Source organism: Amphibalanus amphitrite, unplaced genomic scaffold, assembly GCF_019059575.1.
Source record: "Amphibalanus amphitrite isolate SeventyFive unplaced genomic scaffold, NRLGWU_Aamphi_draft 001117F_arrow, whole genome shotgun sequence".
Lineage (NCBI taxonomy): Eukaryota > Metazoa > Arthropoda > Thecostraca > Balanomorpha > Balanidae > Amphibalanus > Amphibalanus amphitrite.
In genome coordinates, this window is record NW_024882611.1 from 187157 (window position 1) to 212089 (window position 24933).

Here is a 24933-nt window from a genome sequence, read left to right on the forward strand (position 1 = left end):
GCAGGATTTGGATTCGTCACATTCGAGAATGAGGATGTTGTCGACAAAGTGTGCGAGATTCATTTCCACGAGATCAATAATAAGATGGTGAGTACCCGGGCCCAACGCTGATCACCTGATCTAACAACACAATACGCAATACAAATGTGTACGAGACAATGGCCATGCAAGCCATCGCATCCTATAGGATCTCTTCCTATAGGAAGAGATGCTAAGTGCTCTTGATGTACGCTCCAATGTAAATGTTGACAAATTACATTTTAGATTGAGAACCGTACATTTTTTGCGGTAACTTTGATCTAAAAACAGGGCAGCACCTCCTGCACCTACCGATAAAGTCTGACAGGAAAATTGTAAAAAAAAAAAAGAACAAATACAATGCACTTTGCACATCAGCAAAACTCGTCGGCACCACCCGCTTCCAGCTACATCAAAGTGCTGGCTCATAAATTGTTTCATTTTGATATTTTTGCCGAGCGGCCGCTGATCAAGACCCCGATTGCCGTGCCTCGGAGGATTTACAGAGCGTTTTATGTCCTAACCGAATTCGGCGAACCGCTCAACTGCTTAGTTGTTCCAGCCCAGCTCATAGCGAACTTCTCCCAGTAAAACTGCTGTTTGAAATCAGCCGATGGGGCGATGTGTCGAGCCATTTGTTCCGTCATCAAAAGCTTACCAGCCACTCTGCGCTTCTGGCGACGCTCACCGGCGGCCGTCCCGTGCAGACGGGAGAAACGGCCGCCCGGGGACGACAAAAATGAACGGACCGAGCGGCAGAGTCGGCCCGAGAAGCCGGAAAAGTAGCAGATCATAGTTTCAATGGTGTCAAAAAGCGCGACATCCCGCTTCATTGGCGATCAATGCCGCGGTGAATATCATCTATGCAATGTAACAATTATTCAAAATAAAATCAGCATTGATACACCCAATCATTGAGTTTGGAATATGGACACTTTCCGAGCCTGACTGACAATCAGCTGGGCGAACGAGCCGGCCCAAAGCTGAGAATATTTTCAGCCCGGTCCCATCGGTTCCGTCGCGGCCCGGCACGGTTGGGGAGGCAGCTCCTCGGGCCCAGCCGACTCTGTCTGTTCATTCTGCTGACACCAGCTCAGGCCGGCGAATAAATTCAGCATCGTGGGCCGGCGGATCAACTCGAGAATGGATCGGATCGCCGGCAGAGCCGCTCGCCATCCAAAATAGTTTGCCGCCAGATTTATGCGCGGGCTGTGTTTGCGAATCGGCACGAACGGTCTCCTCGGCTCGCCTCGGAGCCGATCGGCCAGCGTGGGTCGGGGGGTCAAACGGAGACGACCTGATCGCAGAACTTGGAGCTCAGTGCCATTCCAAAGCTCAGCGACGCAACTTTTACTATAGAATGCATAACTTTGGCCATGTGTCAAGCACAGTCATGATTTCCAATGCATCTCATAGTCATAGGCTGAGTTTGACGCAGTGAAAAAGGATATTCATGAAATTATTTGCATATCCGGCTCGATCACATGCGGTACTGTCACGTAGAAGATAGCCACCACTACTCTTACATCTCAATCGTCCCATGCTGTGTTGGATGGTCTGTATCTCGGGTCGACAGCCCTTCCTATGCGCGGTGAGGCCGATGCCCTTCCTGTCGTCCAGCCCTGGACGCGGTCGGCGGCGGGTGACACCGTTGACCCCGCCCCTCCGGCGCCGCTCCCCCACTCTGCTGCAGGTCGAGTGTAAGAAGGCGCAGCCCAAGGAGGTGATGCTGCCGCAGACGCTGGCGCGCGGCCGAGCGGCGGCTCGCGGCGGCTACGGTGAGTTGGTGCTCGTCTCGCCGGGACTCCCCTCGCTCGCCGCGTACCGCTACAGCCCCTACTCCGTGCCCAGCTCCGTGGCAGCCTGCGTGGCCAGCGCGCCGCCCACGGCGCTGCCCAGCGCGCCGCTGCTCGGCGCTCACTCGCTGGGTCAGGTCGGCCTGGCCGGCGCGCCCCTGCACGGCTTCGACCTGGCCAGCTGCAAGAAACTGTTCGCCGGCGGCCTGTCGGCAGCGGCGGCGCCAGGCGCCATGACGCAGCACGCGCTGCCCACCCTGGCCGGTCTCGGCGGCCTGGAGCAGTACTACCAGATCCCGGTGGGCCTGTAGACTGGCCCCCGGCCCGGGGCGTGCCCCGGTGGCTCCGAGCCGCACGCGCCCGAGAGCGTGCCGTGTATGATACTCGCTGCGACCGCCGCGCGGCGCAGTCCGAACGCCCAGCAATAACGGCAGTAATAATGAACAAAGACGTGCATGTTTTCGTGCTGTTGTATATCTGTGTTATACGACACTAGCTTGAATCTCGTTATTTGAAGTGTTTCACCCTTACCTGTGAGGCTATTTTGCGCTGCGCCCCGGAGGGTGTCACTGGAATGCAGGGCCGGACGAATTGACGTTCGTAGGAGAGTCTTTCTCTCTGTGAATAGAGTCTCTCTATCTCTCTCTGTCGGTTTACGCTGTTGGCCACGATCACCATGCAGCAAACGCTTTTAAAAATTATTTGTTTCATTCATAATGTTGCTCCCTAAAGTTATGTCGGTTGTAATTTGGAAAACGGCAAGATTCTGGTGGATTTAGTTATAATTAGTTTATATAGTCGAAACTAAAATGCCATTGGACACTAAAATGTCCCATGAATTTTGTACACGAAAATAGTTTAGCCATCTTAGCTCACTAGCCCGGTGAAAATTAGCCACGGGTTAGTCATATAGCTTAGCGCCAAAGGGTGCCTCATGATTCCAATTTTATACACAATTATTTTGGTAAAAGTAGCAAGCGATATTGCTGACACTAACTCACTCTCGGTGCCCATGTCTCTCTGTCTTTTCACAATCGCCTTGAGCTCCGCCTACGCCCAGCTTTGTGCCGGTGTCACAGGCATCCGCGCACTGCCGGCTGACGGATGGACTTGGCGAGGTCTAGCGAGCTTTAACGACATCTAGCTGAATTTCGGAGTCGGCTGCCGGCCACCAGTGTCTTCCAAATTAGTATTGAGAAGCAATAGTACAAACCGCTGAGTTTTCTATCCTGTGGTTTGTGGGTTAGACCATCAACCCGTGCGTAATATGGGAATGAGCCGACGGCCAGTCCAGCGGCCTCGGCGGCGCGTCTCTCACACCAGCCGAGAGTCGGACAGTCTCACGTGTACCCTTCTCGAGTCTAAGTGGGCTGCTGTTTGCAAGGGTAATTCCATTTAAATGCTCAAGAGGGTTAGTTTCTTTTTGTGAGGTCCGACCACAATCCGTTTTAGTGAGTTCCCTGCAATTCTCTATAATTTCTCAAACCTAACTAGTAAGCCGCTGCTGTTGGGCTGGCTGAAATCCTTTCATTGCGTACGAGTACTTAAGTTGTTGATTTAGTACGTACATTGCCTGTATTTGTACTTACGTGCAGCAGTAAAGACGCCGAGTTACCGTATATATTTTAGAGGGGACACAGTGTGGTGGCCCCAGACTGAGCGCGTGACTGAAGGACGGAGCGAGTGACTAAGTCAGGAGGGACGGAGCGTGCGCGATACTGGTGTTGTCCGCGTTCGTCGCATCGTCGCTGTGTTCTTGTTAGCGGTTGACCGCGGGGGGCTGAGTGAGGGAGGGGAGGGGGAGGGTATGCCTGTGTTACCTGCCGTTGTATGTATGTCTGTGTGCGGCGGGGAGACTGGGCCCGACATTGAGCACCGGCCGGGCGCGCCGGTTTCGTCTGAGCTCTCAGTTTCTCTCTTTCTCTATCTCACCTATCTCTCCTCTGTGAGTGTGTCTGTGTGCGCGACCTCACGGCCTCGTCTTCTGTCTGTTCTGTGGGGCTCGCGGTAGCATAACGTCTCGTTGGGTCGCCCTCCCGGTGACCACAGCTCGGAGAAAGGTGCTGGCGGCCGCCCCCGCCCCGCTGGGTCCCCCAGTCTCCCCGCCGCCCCGCCCGCCATCGGGCCGCCCCCTCCCGGGTCAACTTTTGCTTTGTGCCAAGGCCCCCCTTTCGTCTGAATCAGTGTCATTAGCTTTGTATTTAACCTCTTTCACTCAATAAATGCGTCGAACGATTATTTTCTGTCCATTTTCTAATCTGCCCAGCGATACGGCTAATCAGTAGTTGGTAGTGAGTAGTAGACGTAGTGCAGTAGACGTAGATCGTAGTGAACCGGGCTCTTAATCATTGTATGCACACCTGTCAGAGCGATTAAACTCTGCGCCTGTCTCAGGTCTGGAGGGAGGGCCCTGATTGGCTGACTCAGATCTAAAGCTGATGTTGATTGGCTGGAGGGCGGCATGGCAAACTTGGCACGAGCTCCCAGTGACCTCACACCTTCCTTGGCCTCATGTTCGTGGCGGCTGATTTCTTCTGAGTTGCCTTGGACGCAGCCCTGTGGTCTGGCCTGGCGGGTCGGACGGGGGCAGACTCGGCCGTCCCCGCAATCCGTTGCTCGCTCGTTTTTCCCATTCAGTTGGCTGTACAGCATAGCTGTTAGTCCAGTATCGGCACCCATAGCTAGTGGGTAGATCGTCAGATCCCAGTGCCCTTACGGCACACAAAATTCACTCCAGAAATTCTACACAGCCCGGTGTTTAGGCGACCTTCTTTGACCCCGTTGGCCTGGGAAGCAGTGCCACCCGCCCTTCTCTTTGCCACGCCCTGTCCGCCCGCCGGCCAGAACCCACGGGCTAGTCCGTCGCCTTCTCACCCTCTCTCACTCTCTTCCCGTCCGGCTCCGTGCCGCGTCCTTCCTCTGTCTCTCTTTCGTTATCCTCGAGTTCCCCCTCCTCGTGTGGTCACTGGGGGTGCGACACAACGGTACGTACCTTTCCATCGTTTCGCCGCGGAGTAGTGCCGCCACGCGCTGACTGCTGGTCTGACGGGGGTGACGCCCCGCCCCCGCCCCCGCGCCTCTCAGCCGCCCCCCTCTGACCTTTGACCTCGCTCACCAATCGCGGCAGGTCACCGCCTGTCCAGTCGGCTCGAATCGAGCGACCCAATCACGGCGCACAGCCGGGCGCTCCCGACTTAAACAGAGCAGCACTCAGTGGTAGCGCTTGTAGAGTAGCTCCTAAACAGTGATAAAGTCACTTGTTTTTCAGTAGTTTAGCTTCATTGTTTCACTACACGCGTCGTGCGTTAATGCTTCTCTGTGGACACCTTTTCACATGCATGGCTGCTGGGACACTCCGCTTCTGGGACCTCCCTCGGTGCCTTCTTTAAACGGGCTTCTGTTTCTGAGCTTTGGGCTTTCTTTCTTCTGGGTTCTAACATTAACATCCAACAAAAGCCGTGAAATTTCTGTAAATATTTTCCCTAGCTGCAACGTAACCGATTCCGAATCCAATACCATGCTGTGTCATGATGAACCGCCTCGCTGAAGGCAACCTTACAAAATTTCATATAAAAAGTTAAACTGCCTCACAAAATTTTGTCTCAACAATCTGTGTCCCCACGAGTTGCCGCAGTGGAACAATACGTTAGCATAGGCTGCTTAGCGCGTCTGAGCCGGGTTCGCTTGGCCCGCTAGTGAACAGGTGCTCAGCTAAGGGGGACGGACTAGTCTATAGACGCTATTAGTCCACTGCTGGCAACCCTGTGAATATGCTCGCTTCTCGTTTGTTTGATTTGCGGACGACCCAGCGTCAGAGGCATCGCATATCATCGCTTGGGCGTTGTCAGTTTAAGTCAAAAGATGATTTGACAGAATTATCATTTTGATGACGTCATTCATTCTGCCGCCGGGTCGTCCGCCTCTGTTTGTCATGTTTGCTGACCTGTCATGACCTGACCTGACCTGGCCGGGGCGTGTTGCAGGCTTCCCAGCGGCAGCAGCCTACGCCGCCTACGCCGGCCGCGGCTACTCTGGCTACGCCGGCTTCGGTTTCCCGTATGCAGGTAATATTCCGGCCCAGATGGTGCCCTACCTCCCCGAGCTGGGCCTGTACGGTCTGCACGCGCTGCCGTTGTGAGGCCGTCGCCGCCGGACCGGCCGGCGCCGCGCCGCCGCCGCCGTCACCGCCGCCGCCGCCGCCCACCCCTACTTCATGTTGTGGCCGGCGGGCTCCCAGCGGTCGGCAGAAGCACCCGCCGCCGCCGCCGCTGCCGCCGCGGCGCCCGTGTCCCTGTACGTGTGGCGGTCAGCGCCGGGGGACCAGTGAGGGTTCTGGAGGCCCCCGGGGGCCGGTCGGGGGCGGGTCGGGCCCACTGACCACCGGCTGCGGTCGGCTGGGCGGCGGCCAGCTGGCGTCACTGGTCTCGGCGGTCGGCCCGAGCGCTCGGCGACGAGTTATGACGCCGCTATCGTCGTGTCAAAGCGGCGGCGGCTGCCACTGATGGCCACGTCGGCCCCGTTGGACGCAGGCCAGACCGACGCGCAGACGGTCCGACCGGGACCGGGTCGCGGTTACTATCTCAGGTACACTTGTCCATAGGCGGGCGGGCCGCCCCCAGCGGCACCCAACACGAACGGACGGTCAAGCGCCGCCCGTCTCTCGCTAGCCATGTCATCTTGGTCCTCGGTTATCGGTGTTAGTTGTGGCAACAGTGGCCAGTTGAGACTGAGAGTCACGTCTAGGTATATAATCCATTTGAATCCCATCTCTCCTCAGGTAGTTGTGCAGTCTTTTACGTTTGTCGATCTGGTTGTTATATAGGTGTTCTAGCGATAGCTGGGCTTCTGCCTTTAGGGATAGGTTAAGGTTTACATTAAGAGTATCGGTAGATGAATCGAGGCATGACTCCATTTTGTTAGCTGTAAGGTCCCCGGTAATATTTTCCTCAGCGCTCGATTTCAGTGCTTTTTCGTCACCTCGTCTCGGACAAAGTAATGGCCATAATTCCATTTGATGCGTTGTAACGTGAAGCGAACAGTGATAGATTCGAAAGTCCACATCTACCAGCAATATTACAAATGTTATTATACATAAAGATACCTTATTATTTGTTGACGTTATTACTCTATCGTACAGCAGGATTCTATTGTAAACCAGTCGATTCAGATATAACTTCAATACGTGGGTGGGTCGGCTTGTCGCTTCAGATTCAGCCATCACTTTCATGTCCTTGCATATCATATCATGCTGTCAAAGATCCCACACAAATATCTGTCACGATGCTTTGACTTCGCCAATGTTTGTTCACTGTTATCGCTTGCGTTGTTTGCCTGCTGGGTGGATTTAACAAGCTCGTCGCAATGATCACCTTTTCCGACCACCTCTTTGCAGAGGACAGAGTTTTGATATCGAGCCGTGCAGCGTTTCACGGACGCTCCATACCGCCCCAGTTTCTATTGTAACACCAGTGTTACTTATTACACATATATGAAGCGTTTTACCGATGTGCAATATCGCGTTTCGCTGTTACACTCTTGATGTGCTGCGTGTTTTCGCTGTGCTCCGCGCCGGAGAGCGTGGGTTCCGTCTTGTTTGTGTGCTCCGGCCGTTGTGTGCTCCGCGGAGCCTTCGTGTCGTGTGTGCATGTGTTATTCAATGTGCTCTCTCTGTGCCGGGCGGTCGACCGGATGTCTGGGATCGAGGTGGTATCCCGCCAGTCTGCGGGTGCGCCTCCCGGCCAATACACTAACGACAGCCACAGATGGCAGTTATCGGCCCGCAAACTGATGCGTGCGTAGACAACTTAGCATTGCTCAAGGAAAAAGAAACAAAAATGATGTCCAGGCTAGTGTTCCATTGATATAACTACCAGTTCCCTTGCTTCTTACCCAACCGTTCATTTCCGAATTGCAAACAAACTTCTTCCTACCAGCTCAGCTTAGCCCTCGCCCTGGCAGGGGGGGTCGATGCGACCCCCCCTAAGGTTTTTCGAAGATAGCGTAAAAACGGCGGCGCGCAGCGCCGCCAAATTTGGCACAGCCTATGGAGCAACCTTTTTACATATAACCTGAAAATTTCAGGTCCGGGTGACCTTGGGTCAGGTCACCAGGTCAGAAAAACCGGTACAAGGTCATGGTCAAATTTCAATTTTCTTTTTGCACCTGCCCAGCTCACAGTTTTGGACTGATTTCCTTCAAATTTTTAGGGTGTGCTAAGTTCACCGAGTTGTATAACATATAGTTCGGGTTTTTTGAGGTCACTGACCTGAGGTCAGTTAGAGGTCATTACGTCGTAATGTTAAGCTTATGGGAAAATACTAAATTCGGAAAATACTGGAGATATCCGCTTCGTTCTATCACTTTTGTGCTTTGAAACCACAGTTCTTAACAGCAGGTCACTTGGTGCTTCTTTGTTTGGTGCACTTATCCATGGGTCAGGTCAAATGAGGTCAACTGAGGTCAAATGACGTTTTTGCCAATAACTTGGCACATAATGACGCTAGAGCTTAAAAAATGGTGTCATTGTGTTCCTGGTGATCAGCCGAATCGAATGATATGCGATATGATGCAATTTGGTTAACTTGAACTTAATTGATTAATTAAAGTTTACTTAAAAATTAAGAAAAACTTTAAGTACACTTAAGCAAGCTAAAAAGTATATCATTCGACGCGCCTTGACGTGCTGAGTTCACTGGCGCTTTTCTTTTTGCTCTATCTTAATTAGATCAAAAGTTATAAGCGAAAAACTTTTGACCTGTTTTTAGCAAAATTTTTACATTTATACCCCCCAAAACCCCCCTAAATATTGACCTAGAGCAACCAAATTTGCACAGGGGCGAGAACTCCGGGGGGCCAACCTACCTACCAAATTTGGTGTTTCTAGGTGCTATAGGAGCCAATCGCGAGGGGGGGGTCGCATCGACCCCCCCCCCCCCCTGCCAGGCCGTGTTATGAAAAATGCCCTGCCAGGGCGAGGGTTAGTATGTAAATTGTGACGGAATCAGTACAATGTGCTGTTGATGGTGACGTCATTTTTTTTTAATCAGCACATTATTCTTCGGTAATCTGCGTTCTACCGGTGACTTCGCCTGTCGGTCTGAGCGGTATGGCGGTTGTGGGCGGGGTCTGACTGGGTGCGAAAACTCGGCGTTAGAGGTGGCGGCGGCGGTGGCGGCGGCGGCGGGGGCGGCTGTAGCTGCAGCGCACTGAATGGTGCATGAGCGTGTTCCGCCATAAGACTGGCACACAGCTAGATCCTATTGGCTGCGCCGGCTGGGGCTTCTGCCGCCCCCGCCGCCGCGGCGACGGCTGTCCAGTAGTCTCCGCCGCCACCTCTAGTCGCCTAGTCGCCCTGTCGTTAGACCACCGCCGGCGTAGTCGCCAGTGTTCGGCCCAGCATGTGCAGCCACCGGAGAACCCAGACCAGCAGTACCCAAGTGCTCCTCCATCCTCCCACAACGACTCATCCAGTAAAGAGGGTAATGTCAGTGGAGCGGGCGAGGGATTAGTGCGGCCCGCGTGCCGCGACTCAACTCACTTCTCATTTGGCTCCGAGCCGACAAAGTGAGCTGCGCCCCGCGCCCACTGGCCAATCCTGGCGGCGATAAATTAGGTAAGGATAATGCCTAATGAGTGTGTAGCCTGACTATATATCTGCCGAATACATAGCAGTAGCCGTAGGGATTTAGGCGGATCTTCCGCGGCCGAGTCGGCCCCGTATTTACGACCGGGCTTTAGAGGTAAATGCGCCCGATGATATTAACACTAGATCTAGACGAGTGGACTCCTCGGCCGAATAGAGAGGCGAATATCCGTAGTTCTAGACGATATTCCTAGTCTGTATTGGAGCGGGGGCGATTGAGGAGTCGGCAGCGCTCTCCGATATTGCGTCTGAAGTTAGTATCGCGTAGTCGGCGGCCGTCCGCTGATAGGTGAGATGCTGTGAATTAGACGGTGTTCTAGCTAGACTCTAGGTGACATCTCTCGAGTTAGCGATCTAGTGATCTATCTCTGTAGTAATCTATCTAGTTCGTAATTAGTGTGTTACTTCTACGATCGTTTTCCTTCTTTCTCTTGATGCGTGGGTATGTGAACTCTGTATTTTGATGTGTGTTGAGATCTTGACTATGAAAACCGGTGTGTTCCCTACGTTGACAGTGGAGGTTGTGTTTCCAAAGCCGATATGTCGACTTACCTGCGCTGCAACGTTCTCCGCTTTTTCAAAGAAACAAAATTCCCAAAGCATTTGCCTGGTAGGAGCACGACAGCACTCTGACCAGATCACCAATTCCATGTTATTCGCGTGATAAATGCGAGCATAATGTGTAACATGCCCGTGAGCCGTTTTTATGCAATTCAAATCTATTCTGTGACTGCACTATGACATGATGTGTGGAAAAGCAGCGACCTTTATGTGCCATGCGCCTTAAATATTCATCAGTTTTGCACAACAATATGTGACAAGAGGTGATACTGATGCCAGAAACACCCCAAAACGATTAATCAAATGTTCAATGGATCATTATCATTCCCAAGACTACAAAAGCATATTCGGTCCATGTACGTGTGTCTCATCCGTCGCGTCTCGCCCCGAAGTAACCTCCCTGCGGTACGTTTCAGCGAGTTTCACGTCGTACGGATACTTCCCGTCGCCGGCGGGCGCCACGCTGGCCTCTAACGGCGCTGCCGAGCGGGCCAACGGCACCACCTACTATCAGGAGTACTCGGCAGGTGCGGTGCCTGCCGCCGGTCCCGTCAGTCTGAGCACCCCGAGCCGCACCGAGAACCACGTCAGCCAGTCGCCGCTGCACCGGGACAACCCGTACGGCACGCGGACAGGTGAGAGCACAATCCGTACGGCACGCGGACAGGTGAGGGTACGACCCGTACTGGGAGAGGACAATCCGTAGGGCATGCGGACAGGTAAGAACGGACAACCCGTATGGGGAGGGACAACCCGTATGGCACATGGACAGGTGAGGGAACGATCTCCATGAGAGAGCGGGCAAATGAGTGAACAACCCGTATGAGAGAATGAACATTGGGCAGGGGAGCAGACGAACCGTGGACAAACGGGGACAGGTCACCAAGTCAGTCCAGGCTATAACGTCCATGTATACAGAGCAGTTGAGGTCACGGTAGTAACTATTTACGTCCTTGTTAGTTCAGATCACACAGGTCACAGCGACGGTAAGAACCAGTAAAACGCCTTTTGGGCGAAGAACGAGCGAGCGAGATAGTGAGCCCTGCACGTGCGGAAGGGCGAGAGGGTACTTCCAACGGGCTTGCGCAAAGCACCCTTCTAACCGGTCGCTAGCGGTGTACCAAATTTGAACGCAATCGGCCCAGCCGTTCCTGAGATCTGGAGGCGGCATTCTGCACGTGCGCACGTGCAAACGGGGTCCAAAATGACTTTTGCACGGCACCCTACTAACCGGTCTCCAACTGTGTACCAAATTTGAGCGCAATCGGCCCAGCCGTTCTCGAGATCTGGAAGCGCCCCTTGCACGTGCGCACGTGCAGTAGCACCTTAACCGCAACACATAGGAATGCATTGCCTGGTGGGTGCCTACCTGTTTGCCAAGTTTCAGCGAAATCGCCCCAGTAATTACCGAGTTATTAAAATGGGAACAAATTTGACACCTCTTATTGTTGTATTTTGCACGTGCACTGGGGGTGACCCACATGCATGGAGAGTATCCTATTTTTGGTAGAAAGGATGCAGCTACCCTATAAAAATTACCGCAAGCCAATCGCCCAAGCGGCTGCTGAGATATGAGCCTCTCAAAATCACTACTTTTGTAAAACAGCTTGAACACCCTTGACTTTTCACGTGGCACGTGCCACGATGGTCACTGAGATGTATCAAAAGTAGTCAATTACGGGGTAGAAGGGATGGGGCTACCCAGCAAAAAAGACCGCAGGCCAATCGGTCCAGCGGTTGCTGAGATATAAGCCTCTCAAAAGCGTTACAGGCCGGGCCGGGCCGGGCCGGGCCGGGCCGGGCCGGGCTGGGCCGGGCCGGGCCGGGCCGCCCATACTGAGATTTTTCCGTTATATTGAAAAGACTCGCTTCGCTCGCTGCGCTCGCTCGCTCGTAATAATAAAAAAAAACATTCACAAATATCAAGCACCGACTAAAGAAGTTGGAACGCACACTTCTAGTGTAATTCAAAACGTTAAATGGGTTAGTTTCTGCGATACGATTTGAGTATTTCAAATACCCGAAGTTTAGTTTGAAACTACGATTGGGTGAGACACAACACCATGCACAAAGTTTATCATCGAGCTCCCAAGTGCCAAACATTTCCGGCAGCACGCACCAACTGACAGCCGTCGAAATCGCCCCGCCTCCCGACTACTCAATAAGGGATGTTTGCTCCACCATCCGTCACCCTCCCGTACGTTTTCTCGAGCGCTCCGTGCCGCACGATTGAGACATTGTTTTTGCCGCTGCACCGGTGAGGCCCTCATCGATGCCTCTTAGCCTGATGAAACATCCATCAGTTACGCCCGGAGCTGGCAAAACAATACCAGCCAAGTGCGCGGCTCACTTCAAGCCACATATTTGGTACCGACAGTTCACTGAGGAAACTTTTTCAGCGATCGATGCGAGCGTTGCGAATTGCGAGTCGCGGACAAGATGAATATCGGGGCGTCAATACAGACAATGTGCAGTTTATTGCTCAAACCTCGTAAGATGTTTGCTTCAGCACAAAGACGTAGTGTCCTGGCCTGTACCCAGTTGCATCATCAGTGAGCAAAAGCCAGAGGTCTTGCAGCTCTCCAATATACCATTCGTCCTATTCAGTCCGACCTGTCGTATTCCATTTCACACAGGCCCATCCCGTCCACCCAGATTCATTCATTCTCTCCTAACCCGTGGATGAGGTCCATGAGCGGGGGCGTCCACTCAGGTGGCCGTGGGACGTCGATTGGTCCGGCGTGGGAGGCGGACGACCTGTCACACAGCGTGGGAGCGGGGCGACAGTCGCCGGAGCCCTTTGGATCTCCACATAATGAGCTGCACAGCTGGACGTCACGACGATCGCTGCAAGTTTATTGAATAATTAAGGGGTGCAACTGCATTTGATATCGACCAAACGCCAGTCTGTCGGCTAATTTGCCTCCAGAAATAGTTGCGCCGCCTGCCGGCTGTTGTCTGGCGTCACTGCGACAGCTGAAAGTGTCACTGCACGACTTACGGCACCGTTGCACACTCTCTAGTAACTATTTGATAAATTCAGAAGACATCAACTAGTCGTTCGGTACTCATAGTAACTCGAATCCACACTCACTTACTCACAGTTTGTCTCCTATAGACTTGCGATTCAATACGAGCTCAACTCTCAACTCCACTGAAGGGATAGTCACCGACCCATCCAACTAACGGCTCTCTGCCATCTCCCTGCTCAGGTGACGAAGCTGTTTGTCCCACACTCAACTTGACGGACGCAATCGGCCTAATGTCGTTAGTTTGCCGGCGGCGCCGTCCCTCCGGCTCGCTCCCAGGCCGGGTCGACTCGCCGTCCACATCGATAATGAGAACCGTTTGTATTCGGTACCGGTTCGCGGCCGGCTTTTCATTTTCACATGCTCGATAGAGTTTTAAACTTTGGACCATTGAAGAGCTGGCGGCGTCGCGTCGGATCCATTCCCGGGCCGGTTTTATCGTCACACAGGCGGTGCCTGCTGAGCCGGAGAGTGGAGCCGCTCCTTGCGGCCGACTTGATGGCGTCTGGGGCCGAGCACGGGCGACAGGGTTCTCGGATGGCGCACTATGCGACAGTCTGAGTCTGAGACTGAGGTGGAAGCGTCTGGGATGGTCTGAGTCTGAGGTGGCAGAGTCTGGGACGGTCAGAGTCTGAGGTGGCAGAGTCTGGGACAGAGTTCAATGGTTGTGCCTCGTCAGAGCTGGGACACCTTTCCACAGAACCCCGAGCTCGGTCCGTTCAGACCCCCGCCGCGCGCTGCTCTCAGCATTAGCGACAGAAGAAAGCAGATGAAAGAGCCCGTCTCGGGAAAGAGAAGAGAGTGAAGAGGCGGGAGGGCGGCTCTCCATTCGTTTTTGACGGGACGTCCGGCGAGGTCGGCCCTCTCTCGAGTGTTGACTGTGTGGGAGAAGTCGGGCCATACAAAGGCCGCGGCGGAACTATCTTGTTTATATCTCCCGCTCTCAAAGTTGAACAAATAAATTCAAACTCTTGCGGAAATTAAACCTGCAGCGGCCCGCAGACGCGCATTGAGGATACGGCCAGCTTAATGTGCCGACCATAACCATTGTCTACGAGCTCGAGCCCTCGGTACTAGCAACTCCAGACCAGCCTTTGTGAGGCCGTGGTACTGAGAGTAACGAGTAGGATTTGGCTAGGCGATGGGACGTCATTCTGACAGTCAGGCGGGACGGACCGGGTTGTAGGACGAAATGCTGGCAGTCGAGCGAGACGGACCGGGCGGTAGAACGACATACTGACAGCCGAGCGAGACAGTCCAGGCTGAAGATAAAATACTGACTATGGCGCCGAAATTCAGCGTTTCCAGCGCGTCGAGCCCAGCCGATCGGTTGCACCCCTGGGTGTACGGCACTTAGTTACTGCGGCACACTCCAAGACGCATGGGCGCCGATTTGTTTACCGTTGCGTGTCAGACAATCGAGAGCCGGTCCGCTGGGAAAACACGCCCGTCGGCGGCAGGATGCATATCGACAGCGGCCATCGATAACAGTGCAGTCACACAGACACGAGTGGCTTCTGTTCGAGCCGGCCAGTTGCTAGGCCAACACAGTCCGGTGAAATCGAACGCAGTATGCACATTTAGCAGAAACTGACGCCATTCCAGGGTTGGTTTTAAGTTTTGAGTTGCCTTGACGTACGTTGTGATGGTTGGCTCTTGCTAAAAGAAGAGGTTCACTCATGATTTTAGAACTTTGCCCTTTGCTGGTACTCTTATTGAAGTTATAATGGGCACAACATGGGCGAGCAAGGTTACGCATCACACGAAAGACGACCATTCCCTACCAGACATTGGAACCTTCGAGATCTTTGTATCTGCGCAAGCTCTTATATTTCCATCCTAGCTTATAAAAAGCACCCTCCTCGAGTCAAGTCCTAAAACCCACGCCTCTTCCCTTTGGCAACCCTGAATCGACGGCCTTGATAGCCGCGGTACCCCCGCCGGCCGCCCCCGGCTGTGTTGCTGATGAGCCTGGGCCGGTGCTCGTACTGTGTCGCGCCGTTCGATTCCCGCCTGCGTCACTTTACGAGTCGCCCGGCCGCCGCGCGCTCCTGATGCGCCACTTTGGTCACCACGCGCGCCTGATGCGCCACTATCGTCGCAGCGGCAGGTCGCCGCCGCCGACGGCGTCCCTTATTAAATGGGCCGCGAAGTTGTTGAGCGTCGCTGTGCTGGCGGCTGGCGGTGGCGAGGAGCGGCGCGGCGCGGCGGGTGGCGCGACCTGGTACCGTCCGACACTCGGCGCCGCAACTGAAACTAATTAGAGGCACCGGGTGACGGCAGACGGCGGACCCTGCACGGAGCTGGCAGGGCCAGGCGGACTGAGATTGCAGCCGGCCAGAAAGACTCGGCCGGGACCGAGTCGGGGACGGCACCATAAAGGCAGGGGTCTAGCCAGCTAGACAAACCAAATCAAACCTAGTCCAGATCCTGCAGATCACTTACTACGCGTTCATGTTCCATGAGTGTAATAGAAACTCAAGTGACAGCACACATGGCTAGATGGACCTTGTTGCTCAGTCCCATTGTTGACTGACCAATGAATCCGTGAGCTGTGCACTGGTCGAATGCGTTCGTGAATCGTGACGTGTCGGTTTGTCTGTCCCCAGACCTGGTGAACGGCACCCTGACCAACGGCAACGGACCGCTGCTGACACAGGCGCTCTCCGGTGAGTATAAACTGTACCAGTACGAACGTACCCTGTCGGGGCCCAGTACAGACGCAGCAACGTGAACCAGTGGCAGTACAGACTTACCAACGGGAATTAAGGTCCATTATATGATACAGTGGAGGTTTTGTGAATTGCGTAGCGTCAGCAAAACGCAATTTAAGGATTTGGTGACAAGCAAACAAAAGATGACTCTGAAAGAATGCCTCATCAGTTATAACGCAGCATTATCAGTCGCTTCCCAGAAACCCCGGCAGAAATGCCTGATCCCACCCAGTAAACGTTCCCATCCCATCTAACAAGGCTAACCCAAAACCGGTTAGTCTCACCTCATACAGTCTACTTCTCAAGATCCCGACCCAGCGCGTCAACAGCCACCCATCTTCAGACGGTGCCGGCGCGGCCCTCTCGCCCTGGATTCGCTCCCCCTCCCCAGCCTCCCCTCTCCCAGCTCCGTTCCATAATTGTGCGCTGGCCCGGTAATTGTTTGGCGGCCCAGTCGGAATTGATGACGGGTTCGCATCGCGCGCACCATTCGCTTTTTATTGACGGCTCGCCGCCAAGCGGTGCGGATTAACTATCGAGCGCCGCCGAGAGGCCCGGGGCTCTCCCGGCACGGTCCTTAGAGCGCCGCGGGGTCTTGGCACCGGCAGAGGTGGCGCACCAGACGAGGTGGGGTCTGGGGGTCCGACCGCAGCACCAATCAGAGATCGGGGGAGGGGCCAGACGGGGGTCGGCCCTCTGACCCCGCCCAACCGGGACAGGTGCCAGTAGCGCGGTCAGTTGGCCAGAGGAAGGTCTCGAGGGGAATATCCATCATCACTTTTTGTTGACGTCCCAGACGCTGCAACTATCTGGTGAACACTCACTGAAAGTTGTTTGATATTTGAGATAAACTATGATAGCCGTGAGCAACAAATCAACACATTTAGAAACATATCAATCTTCGAAATATTTAATATTACTTGATTTATTGTTCACCGTAGACATCATCTTTCATACAGACGTCGAATTCCACATGCAACTTTATAACATCGTTCACATCAGCCACGCCTCATATGATAATGTGCAGCTTGGGCATATGATCGATTATATTAGGGGTCTTGGAGTCTTGAGCAGGAAGTAAAGAAAACCCAAGTCAAAGATTATTCTACTTTACTGTTACAAACACGTTAATGATGCAAGCCAACACCAACATTCGCTGGCCATTTAAACCTTTCCGGATGGTTTAACTTCAGACCTAGTGCAGGGCTCCTGCCACGAATTAGAGTTGTACATTACATATACTAAACTGCATACATCTTACACATACACAGCGTCACAGCACACACGCTACTGCGCTGTATGGGAACTCACTGCTGGCCACCGCCTGCTGACAGTTGGGCAGCAGGACATGAATGGACGGACCGGGGGCAGCGGATCTCTATTTTGGCCAGCACTATCTGAGGGCTGATGGCTCACATCTCTGTTGATGTGGTGTGTGTGCAAAAACTGAGCAGTGGGATAAGGACATTCTTAGGCAGAGGCGGAGGCAATAGAAACTGGATGTAGGACATAAAATATTTGCAGCGTTGGGTAGAACGCTTTAGATTAGTATGTACATTAGCACAAATGTCGTCTCAGCTTAAGGGATTTTTTTTAATTGAGGCTATAGATGCTATATCTTGTTATTATAATATCAAATTTTCTGATGGCATGATGGCCATACGTTTTTACACCATTAGTTCATTCGGGACAGGATCGTCACTGAAAAATCGCAAGTCAAAATGTACTTGCTTCGAGGCCAGGAAAGACAAGCTGATGCGGTTTTTGGCGAGGCAGACGTAGCGACCCTGTGAAAGTCGTGCGGGAGCTTCTTCGTCGCGTAATGGAGATCAAGAGAAGGGACTAGCTGAAGTTCTCGGAAATAAGTAGCACACCGATGGGATACAGCTTCCATAGAAATATTTTAGGGACACTTAATGGTTGGATCACGATGGACATTTACAACTGGATTTGCAAGCAGTTGCATCACATTGCCACATTGTTACATCACATTGCCCATTTTCTGAGAATTATTGCAAGCAGTTACATAGATACTTCAGCAGACTAGTAACATTTCACCCCTTTTTATCTGCACCAATGTACCGTTTAATTTCCGCTGCCGTTGCCTGACAGTCGCGAAAAGTCTGGAATGTCGGCGGAAAGGCGAACGGCTGCACCGAACTGGCTCTGAAAAACGTGTCTCCACGGTCTATTACCTCTTCTCTGCAGAACCTCCTCCCCATCGACCTCCGGGGCGCAGAGTCGATGTGTCCGCGGACCAGACATGTGTCCGGTTCGCCTCGCGGTAACGGTCGTCGACCGCAACCGACCACGACCATTTTTCTACCGCGCCCAATCGGCGACCGCAAGGGTGCTGTCCTTCCCCTCCACCCCTCCCCAGACGGGCGGCGATGAAAGCCAGTGGGTGTCGTTGTGGCGCCGATTGCCTGGGATTTCATTATCGGTCTCTGGGGAGCGGTGGCCACTCGGGCCGGGCCGGGAGCCGGAGGGAGACGGCGAGCCCTCCTCTCTCGGCGCGGGCCGGGCCAAGGAGTGGCGGCCGGCGCCGAGCCAGCCGTGGAGCCATCGACGATAACGGCCACTATCGATTCGCGCCCCGGGATTTGCCGCCTGTTGTGAAAGAAGATCACCCCGGAGCGCGCCGAATTGGCCTGTGGTGCTCCGGCAGTCAGAAGTGGCCGACGCTATTGCCATCTAGGGAATGAGCGCCGAACTATACGTTGAGAGGTTGCCCACATGGGGGTCAGCCGTTGTTCGGCTGGATCCATGCCGGCTGAGGTCTAAATTAGCGAGTTCTCGGCTGCGTTCCTCAGCATCACCAGCCCTTAGCGGACCCAATCCCAGATCATTCGACGGCAACGTCGTCAATCCTTGGCATGATGGCCTGTCATCTCTGACAAACTGGCAACAGCAAAATATTTGGCTCGTCGCGATGGCCTCGGGATGGCCTCAGAAAATATCTGACGTATTTTTGACATACGGGGATTCCTGCTGCACGCTGAGAAATAACATGCCAGTTCATGTTTAGGTATGTGCCGTGCTTCATTGATCATGCATGCCTAAATACACAACGCCAGCAGGACTTACACCATCCAATACCGTGCCATAATGAAGGTAGCGGCTGGGTTCGTTCAGATTTACGACCTGCTGACACCAACAAAACATCTTAATTAAATCTGCGATAACTATTTATTGTGCCTAATTTAGCGAAGCAATTTACTGCTGTCGGGCCTTTGTCGTGCTCCGGCTGCACGGGAAATGGTACCACAGTCAACGTAGAAAATTGTAAACGACACCAACAATGCGCATAAGACGTCGCAATCGTTCGAAGGCAGGAAATGAGGCTTCGAGATTAGGGAGGAACGCTTTTCACTCACTGGCATTTGTTGGCGCAGAAATAATGACCGAAATGTGAACTGGACTGAAGAACTGCCGGCGATCTTCATGTGCCGCGCATTAGTTCAAACTATCTCCGCTAGATGGGACTCAAAGTCAGCGCCTAGCGGTATACTGTTCCGCAATGCCTGTAGTCTGCGTTCCAACCGCTAGATGGCAGCAGGGGTAAGCGCCTGAAGTTATGCTGTGCCGCAACGCACACAGTGAGCGAGCGTTCGTTATTTGACGAAGCACTGCTGCATTCCGGTAATCAGTTCACATTGCCAGGCTTACTCCAGTTATAAAACATGGGTACAACGTAACGCACGGCACATATAAGCCTGCGTTCGCATCATAAGGTGCATACTGCACACAACAATGAAAACAGCAACGTTCCCATCGCCCGGCCTCTCTGACCAGACGCCTCCTTTCTCCGACAGTGATCAACAGTTACCCGGGATACGGTCCGCCGGCCAGCCCGGCCAACAGCCGCGGGTTCGGGGCGGCCAGCAGCCCCGGCCCGCTGGACCTCTACAGCGGCGACGGCGGCATCAGCTACCTACAGGCGGCCTCCCCACAGCCCTCGTTCGGCGCCATGAACCGCGCACCGCTGCTGGCCGCCTTCAACGGCTACCACTAGACGCACCGTAGAGTCCTACCGGTGAGTGCAGGCACACTGACCGTTAGAGCATAACAAATTAAAGTGACCGCTAGAGGTGGATACCGAAATACCTTCTCCTGACCCTCAACTAGTTCCACTCAACCCTAAACTCTTCAGTTTCCATCTCCAATCTAGTTCCTCCATCGCCGATATCTGAACTGATTTCTAACCTGTCCATCCCTCGACCTTCGACTCGGCCCTTCCATTCTAACCCGTCTATATGACACGGTTCCTAACCTCTCCAGTAGAGTTGCAAAATTTTCCCAATGGGCTGCTACCGGCACCGCCCCGCCCCACAAAAATTTCCTGGGATACCGGCATGCTACCACGCCACAAGCAAAAAAAACCGCCAAATTACCGGCATACTAAAAAACCTGCATTCTTGTTTCTGGCTTACCCTTACATGAGATGCCACATTTTGGCAATTTCAGTAACCGCCCCACCCAGCAGCCACCCATTGTCCAACCAAAACTACCAGCATTGCTAATTGGTTGTGCTTTTGCAACATGAATGAGTATTCTTCCTTTGATAAACCACAGTAGATTCTTGACAATTCCAATTAGAGCCAAACCTGTGAAATGCTGAGGTTCATGTGTTACCCCTACCCTTAGCAATGGAACTTCTACCACAACATGTATTTTGCAGTGGCTAAGATTGCTGTTAATGCAATTCAATAGCCTCTTAGTGTCCAAAGTTTGAATCATATGCTGATAATTTTTTTGGTGGAAAATCAAAAATATCGGCATGCTACCGGCAAGACATGCCAGATACCACGAAAAACCTGCGGTAGTGAAAAATTACCGGCATGCCGGTAGTGCGGTAGGGAAATTTTGCAACTCTACAGTCTCCAGTCTCTACTCAATCGTTTCTGGCCTGACTCCTGACATTCCTAGTCTCTTACCCGGCTCTTGCCTTCTAACCTCGTATACGACTCGCCTCCCGACTCTCCGAGTCTCTCCAGCCAGCCATAACTCGACGGGCGCCCGCGGCACGCTCGCCGTTATCCCAAACTGGCGCATCTGTCACATAGTTCACGACAAGACGCGAATTATCAGCACCATCCCATTACGGGGGTTATTTTCACGATGTGCTGCGAGCCAGCTGTCGCCGCCGGCTGGCTGTCAGGTGACCGCCGCGAAAGCGGCACACTGGCAGCGGCGAAAATGACGCACGTGGGCTGCCACTAAAAGCAAGAATTTGCTAATAAAATATGTGGAGTAGATGAACGTAATACGGGGACGTTGTCTGTAAATGTGGGTCGAATATATATTTCCACTTTGCCTGTGAATAATGCTTGATATTTTGCTGTTTCATTTAATATCAATACGGTTTTTGGTTTGTGACAAAGTGTTGCGTCCGACGATATGCAGATCACTCTGCCGTTTGAGAGCTCTATCTGCGCCATTTTCGTCCCGGCCAGGGTCGCCGCCGCGGATGAGCTGACTCGGCCGTCACTCTGACATAGCGCGCTCATCTGTTTCAGAGTCATCGCTAGCTAGAAACGGACGAGCGTGAGCGAGCGAAAGAAATGAAGTGAAGAGAAGAAACGGACGGCGTCTGGAGGCAGCGCCATGACGCGGATGGCTGACCTCCTCGCCGTGACCTTTTGACCTCTGGTGACCTGCCCGGACCGTGGTCCCCCACCTGCCTCCCGCCCCGGCCGACCTGCCCCTGTTGTTGTCCTTGGAGTGATCATCCCCCTGTTGTACATATATGGATGGTCGGAGTAGCAGTAGTCCCGGTCCGCCGGCCGGGCCGGCCCGGCGGAGCCCCGTCGCCGCCAGCTTGTAACGATACGGAATCACTCGCGTGTGACTGACTGAGTGTGGCTTAGCAGTAAATTATTTAGACGGAGCGATGCAAGACCGGAAATCAGGACAACCAATCAGGCTGTTTCATATGAGGATTGTGTTTTGTGGGCTGTTCTTCGCTCGCCGTAGATTGCTACACTTAACTTTGTCTTTTTAACTTAACAATGTACTTAATTTGTGATGGCTTGCGCTCGCCTACCGGCCGGCCAGCATCTGTGAAGTATTTTGAGTCTTTCACAAAGTAGCTAGCTTTGTGTTTTCTCGTCTCGCCTCTCTGACCGTCGCCCACTCACCGTCACTTTGTGCGGCCGCGCCGAACCCTCATCCCCGACAAAGCGCACTGAGAAGGGCCGAGTCCGCTCCGCTGTACATAGAGCCCGGCCGGCCCCCCAGTGACGTCATTTGCCGCCGCTGTGACGTCACTGGGGTGGCAGCCGGGGCAGTGTATCTACGTGTCTGGTGTACAATAGGCTAAGCCGGGCGCCGCTCGCCAGCCCGGAGAAGACGTCACCGGCGGCCGGCGGTGGTCTGATGTGGTGGTCTATGATGTTGATGATGATGAAGTTGATGATGATGACGTAATCGTCAGGCGACTGATGTGTCACCTCGAGTGCAGAGCTCAATACTCGTGCGGCGGCCGGTACGGAGCGGTCCGCCAGCCTTCGGCGGCCGCCAGCTCCCAGCAACGCGCTCCCTCCTCTGTGATTTTGCCTAGTTTCGACCATCAAAATTAGAGGCGCCCTAGCCGCGCCACTAGCCAACACCCGGCGCGCATTGTTTTAGCTATAGCCCTTGCCGAATGACGTTATCTGTAAATAACAAAGCAGAAATGTCTATTTTATCACGAGCGGAACAACTACAGTACAGGTGCGCAGTAGACGTCTAGGGCAGATTTTTTTACGCATTTCCAGGCGACATAGAAGGTTGTGCGACTGCGACCACTCCGGCAATACGAATGCCTTCCCTGACGGATGCAGCGAACTAACTATGCGGTGTCGATGTCGGCCCTTCGGGCTCTATTGTCTCGGCACCTCTGTGAGCCGTAAGGGGGCCTCGGTATCAGTCCCGGGGCGTCACCGCTGTTCCCGGGACGAGGCGCGCGCTGTTGTACCGTGCTGGTCCGACGGCGAACCGGCTGCTGCCGCGCAGACGACGATCATTGGCTGTTGGTCCGTGTCGTGACCCCAGCGCCCCGAGGCGCTTTGATGTCATCGCCTGTGAGCAGACTCACGAGCCAGACCACTTTTAGAATTGGACTGTCCTGACCATGCAATAAGAAGCGAGCAATAAATCGCCGTCAATTGAATGTCATCGCGCGGGGCGCTGGTCACTCGTGCGCCGAAAATGGCACGTGCGCCACGTGAACCGCCGAGCGTACGTGGCACGTGGCCGTGAACCTCGTGGCCGCTGCGGCGGACCGTCGGTGGGTGTTTGTATGCGTGTGTGCGCGCGGGTGAGTGTGTGCTGGGTGCCAGTGAAAATGTCCGCGTTTGGGCGGTGTCCAGACGCGGCTTTGGATGCGGGCCCCGTTGATGTTTGAAGTCGTTTTGTAAGTGGCGCGTTTTGCCCCGGAGAGTGGCGAGCTGGCCACGGGGCTGTATTGTATAAATGATCAGGAAATGGTCTCGAATATACAACGGGAGTAAATGTGCGACGGCCTTTTCTTCATTGAAGGGGACGGATAAGGACGACGGTGAATCATGTGTAAAAAGAAGTCAGATCTAGGCCACCAGCTTCACGGGTTTCTGATAAAACAGAAGTCACCACCACCACGGACAAAATTTATAAGCACAGCACTAACAGCAACGCGGGCTATAAATCTCACATCGAGTCCACAGGACGGGCCACTGAATGAACACACGCCCGATGAGTGACAGACGTTTGATGCACCCCATGGCTCACCGCCAGCCTGGCGTCAGTTCTGGGCGGTCTGCGGCACTCAAAACTACCCACGACAACCACCACGCCAACTCAATACCGAACGAATCGCTGCACTCCTGATGTACGGAGCGTGGCGGCTGTACAGTGTGCAGTGGCCCCCACAGTCGGAGCCGATTTTGACGAGGGTGCGACACATTCACCTTAACAGTGAACTTATGAATATCTTTCGACAACATCTCAACGATTTTATTCATCAACAAAACAAGGAGGAGATGCCGTAACGTAAACAAGTATCTGGTCAATTCTTTCAATATCAGTAGCAATAGGCCCCTACTACTCATGGCCGAACCCTCAGTGAGGTGAAATCCCATAGTGGCATGGGGCATACATTGAGAGATGGTCGCCTGTCAGCTTCCTAAACGTGGCAAGATATTGAAGGTCATTAATTATTTGACAAAAAATGACACAAGGACTTTACCAAAAAGGCTTGTAGCGAATATCGTCACGTCCATGGCTCTCTGTTAAATATGACAAAGAACTGCTTCCTCTCCACTTTAGTAAATTCGAAGAACTTAGTCGAAATAGGTCTTGCCGCATTAGGTGCAAAAAACTGTCAAATAACTCGTGAGCAAAAAGTAACATCAGAATTGAGAATCACTCACTCGTGGGTTCAAATAAGCATGGAAGCTAAATGATAAGAAGAAGAAGAAGAAGGAGAAGAAGAAGAAGAAGAAGAAGAAACAATATAATGATAACAATAACAATAATGAAAAATAAATATAGTAATAATAATAGTAATAATAATAATAATAATAATAATAATAATAATAATAATAATAATAATAATAATAATAATAATAATAATAAGAATAAGAATAACACTAACAATAAAAATAAAAATAATAATAATAATAATAATAATAATAATAATAATAATAATAATAATACTAACAATAAAAATAATAATAATAATAATAATAATAATAATAATAATAATAATAATAATAATAATAATAATAATAATAATAATAATAATAATAATAAAATACCATAAAATAATACAAATAATCACAAAATATCAAGTACTCGTACAGCTATTCCCACCAATCACCGCCCACACGTTGACCTCGTTCCTGAAATCAACCGATTCTTCTGATCTACATACATATTTTACAGCCAACACCAAACTCTGGCCGGCTCAGCCGACCCGGCTAGCAACACATCACCGTCCGTCATTTAGCAATGTCCTTACATCATCCGCCCCATCATGTGACCGGGGAGGGGGGGGGGGCTGAGATCCCAAATCGTCCAGCCGGCCGCCAGAGAGCCGTCAGTCTCCGTCTCCGCGGATCGGTGGCTTTACGTCAGAGGTCAGAGGTATTCACGTCGGCTCCCGTCGCTGCCGACAGGCCCCGCTCGCCGTTCGTTACCGACGACGGGGATAG

General features: G+C 52.8%; 1 protein-coding gene across 2 annotated transcripts in view; it reads left to right on the top strand.

The window, feature by feature from the left end:
• The window catches only part of LOC122370275 (RNA-binding protein Musashi homolog Rbp6-like), a 125253-nt gene extending 101995 nt beyond the window's left edge, over positions 1 to 23258 (top strand). Inside the window, exons 8-14 of one of the 2 annotated variants that reach the window (XM_043345740.1) lie at positions 5 to 87; positions 1712 to 1796; positions 5798 to 5878; positions 10434 to 10652; positions 15656 to 15715; positions 19576 to 19796; positions 21280 to 23258. In XM_043345740.1, coding sequence (XP_043201675.1) covers positions 5 to 87; positions 1712 to 1796; positions 5798 to 5878; positions 10434 to 10652; positions 15656 to 15715; positions 19576 to 19775 — 728 coding nt within the window. In that variant the 3' untranslated portion in view covers positions 19776 to 19796; positions 21280 to 23258. The remainder of the gene's footprint in view (positions 1 to 4; positions 88 to 1711; positions 1797 to 5797; positions 5879 to 10433; positions 10653 to 15655; positions 15716 to 19575; positions 19797 to 21279) is intronic. The other variant, XM_043345741.1, reaches the window with a different exon arrangement.
• Positions 23259 to 24933: the final 1675 nt, after the last annotated feature.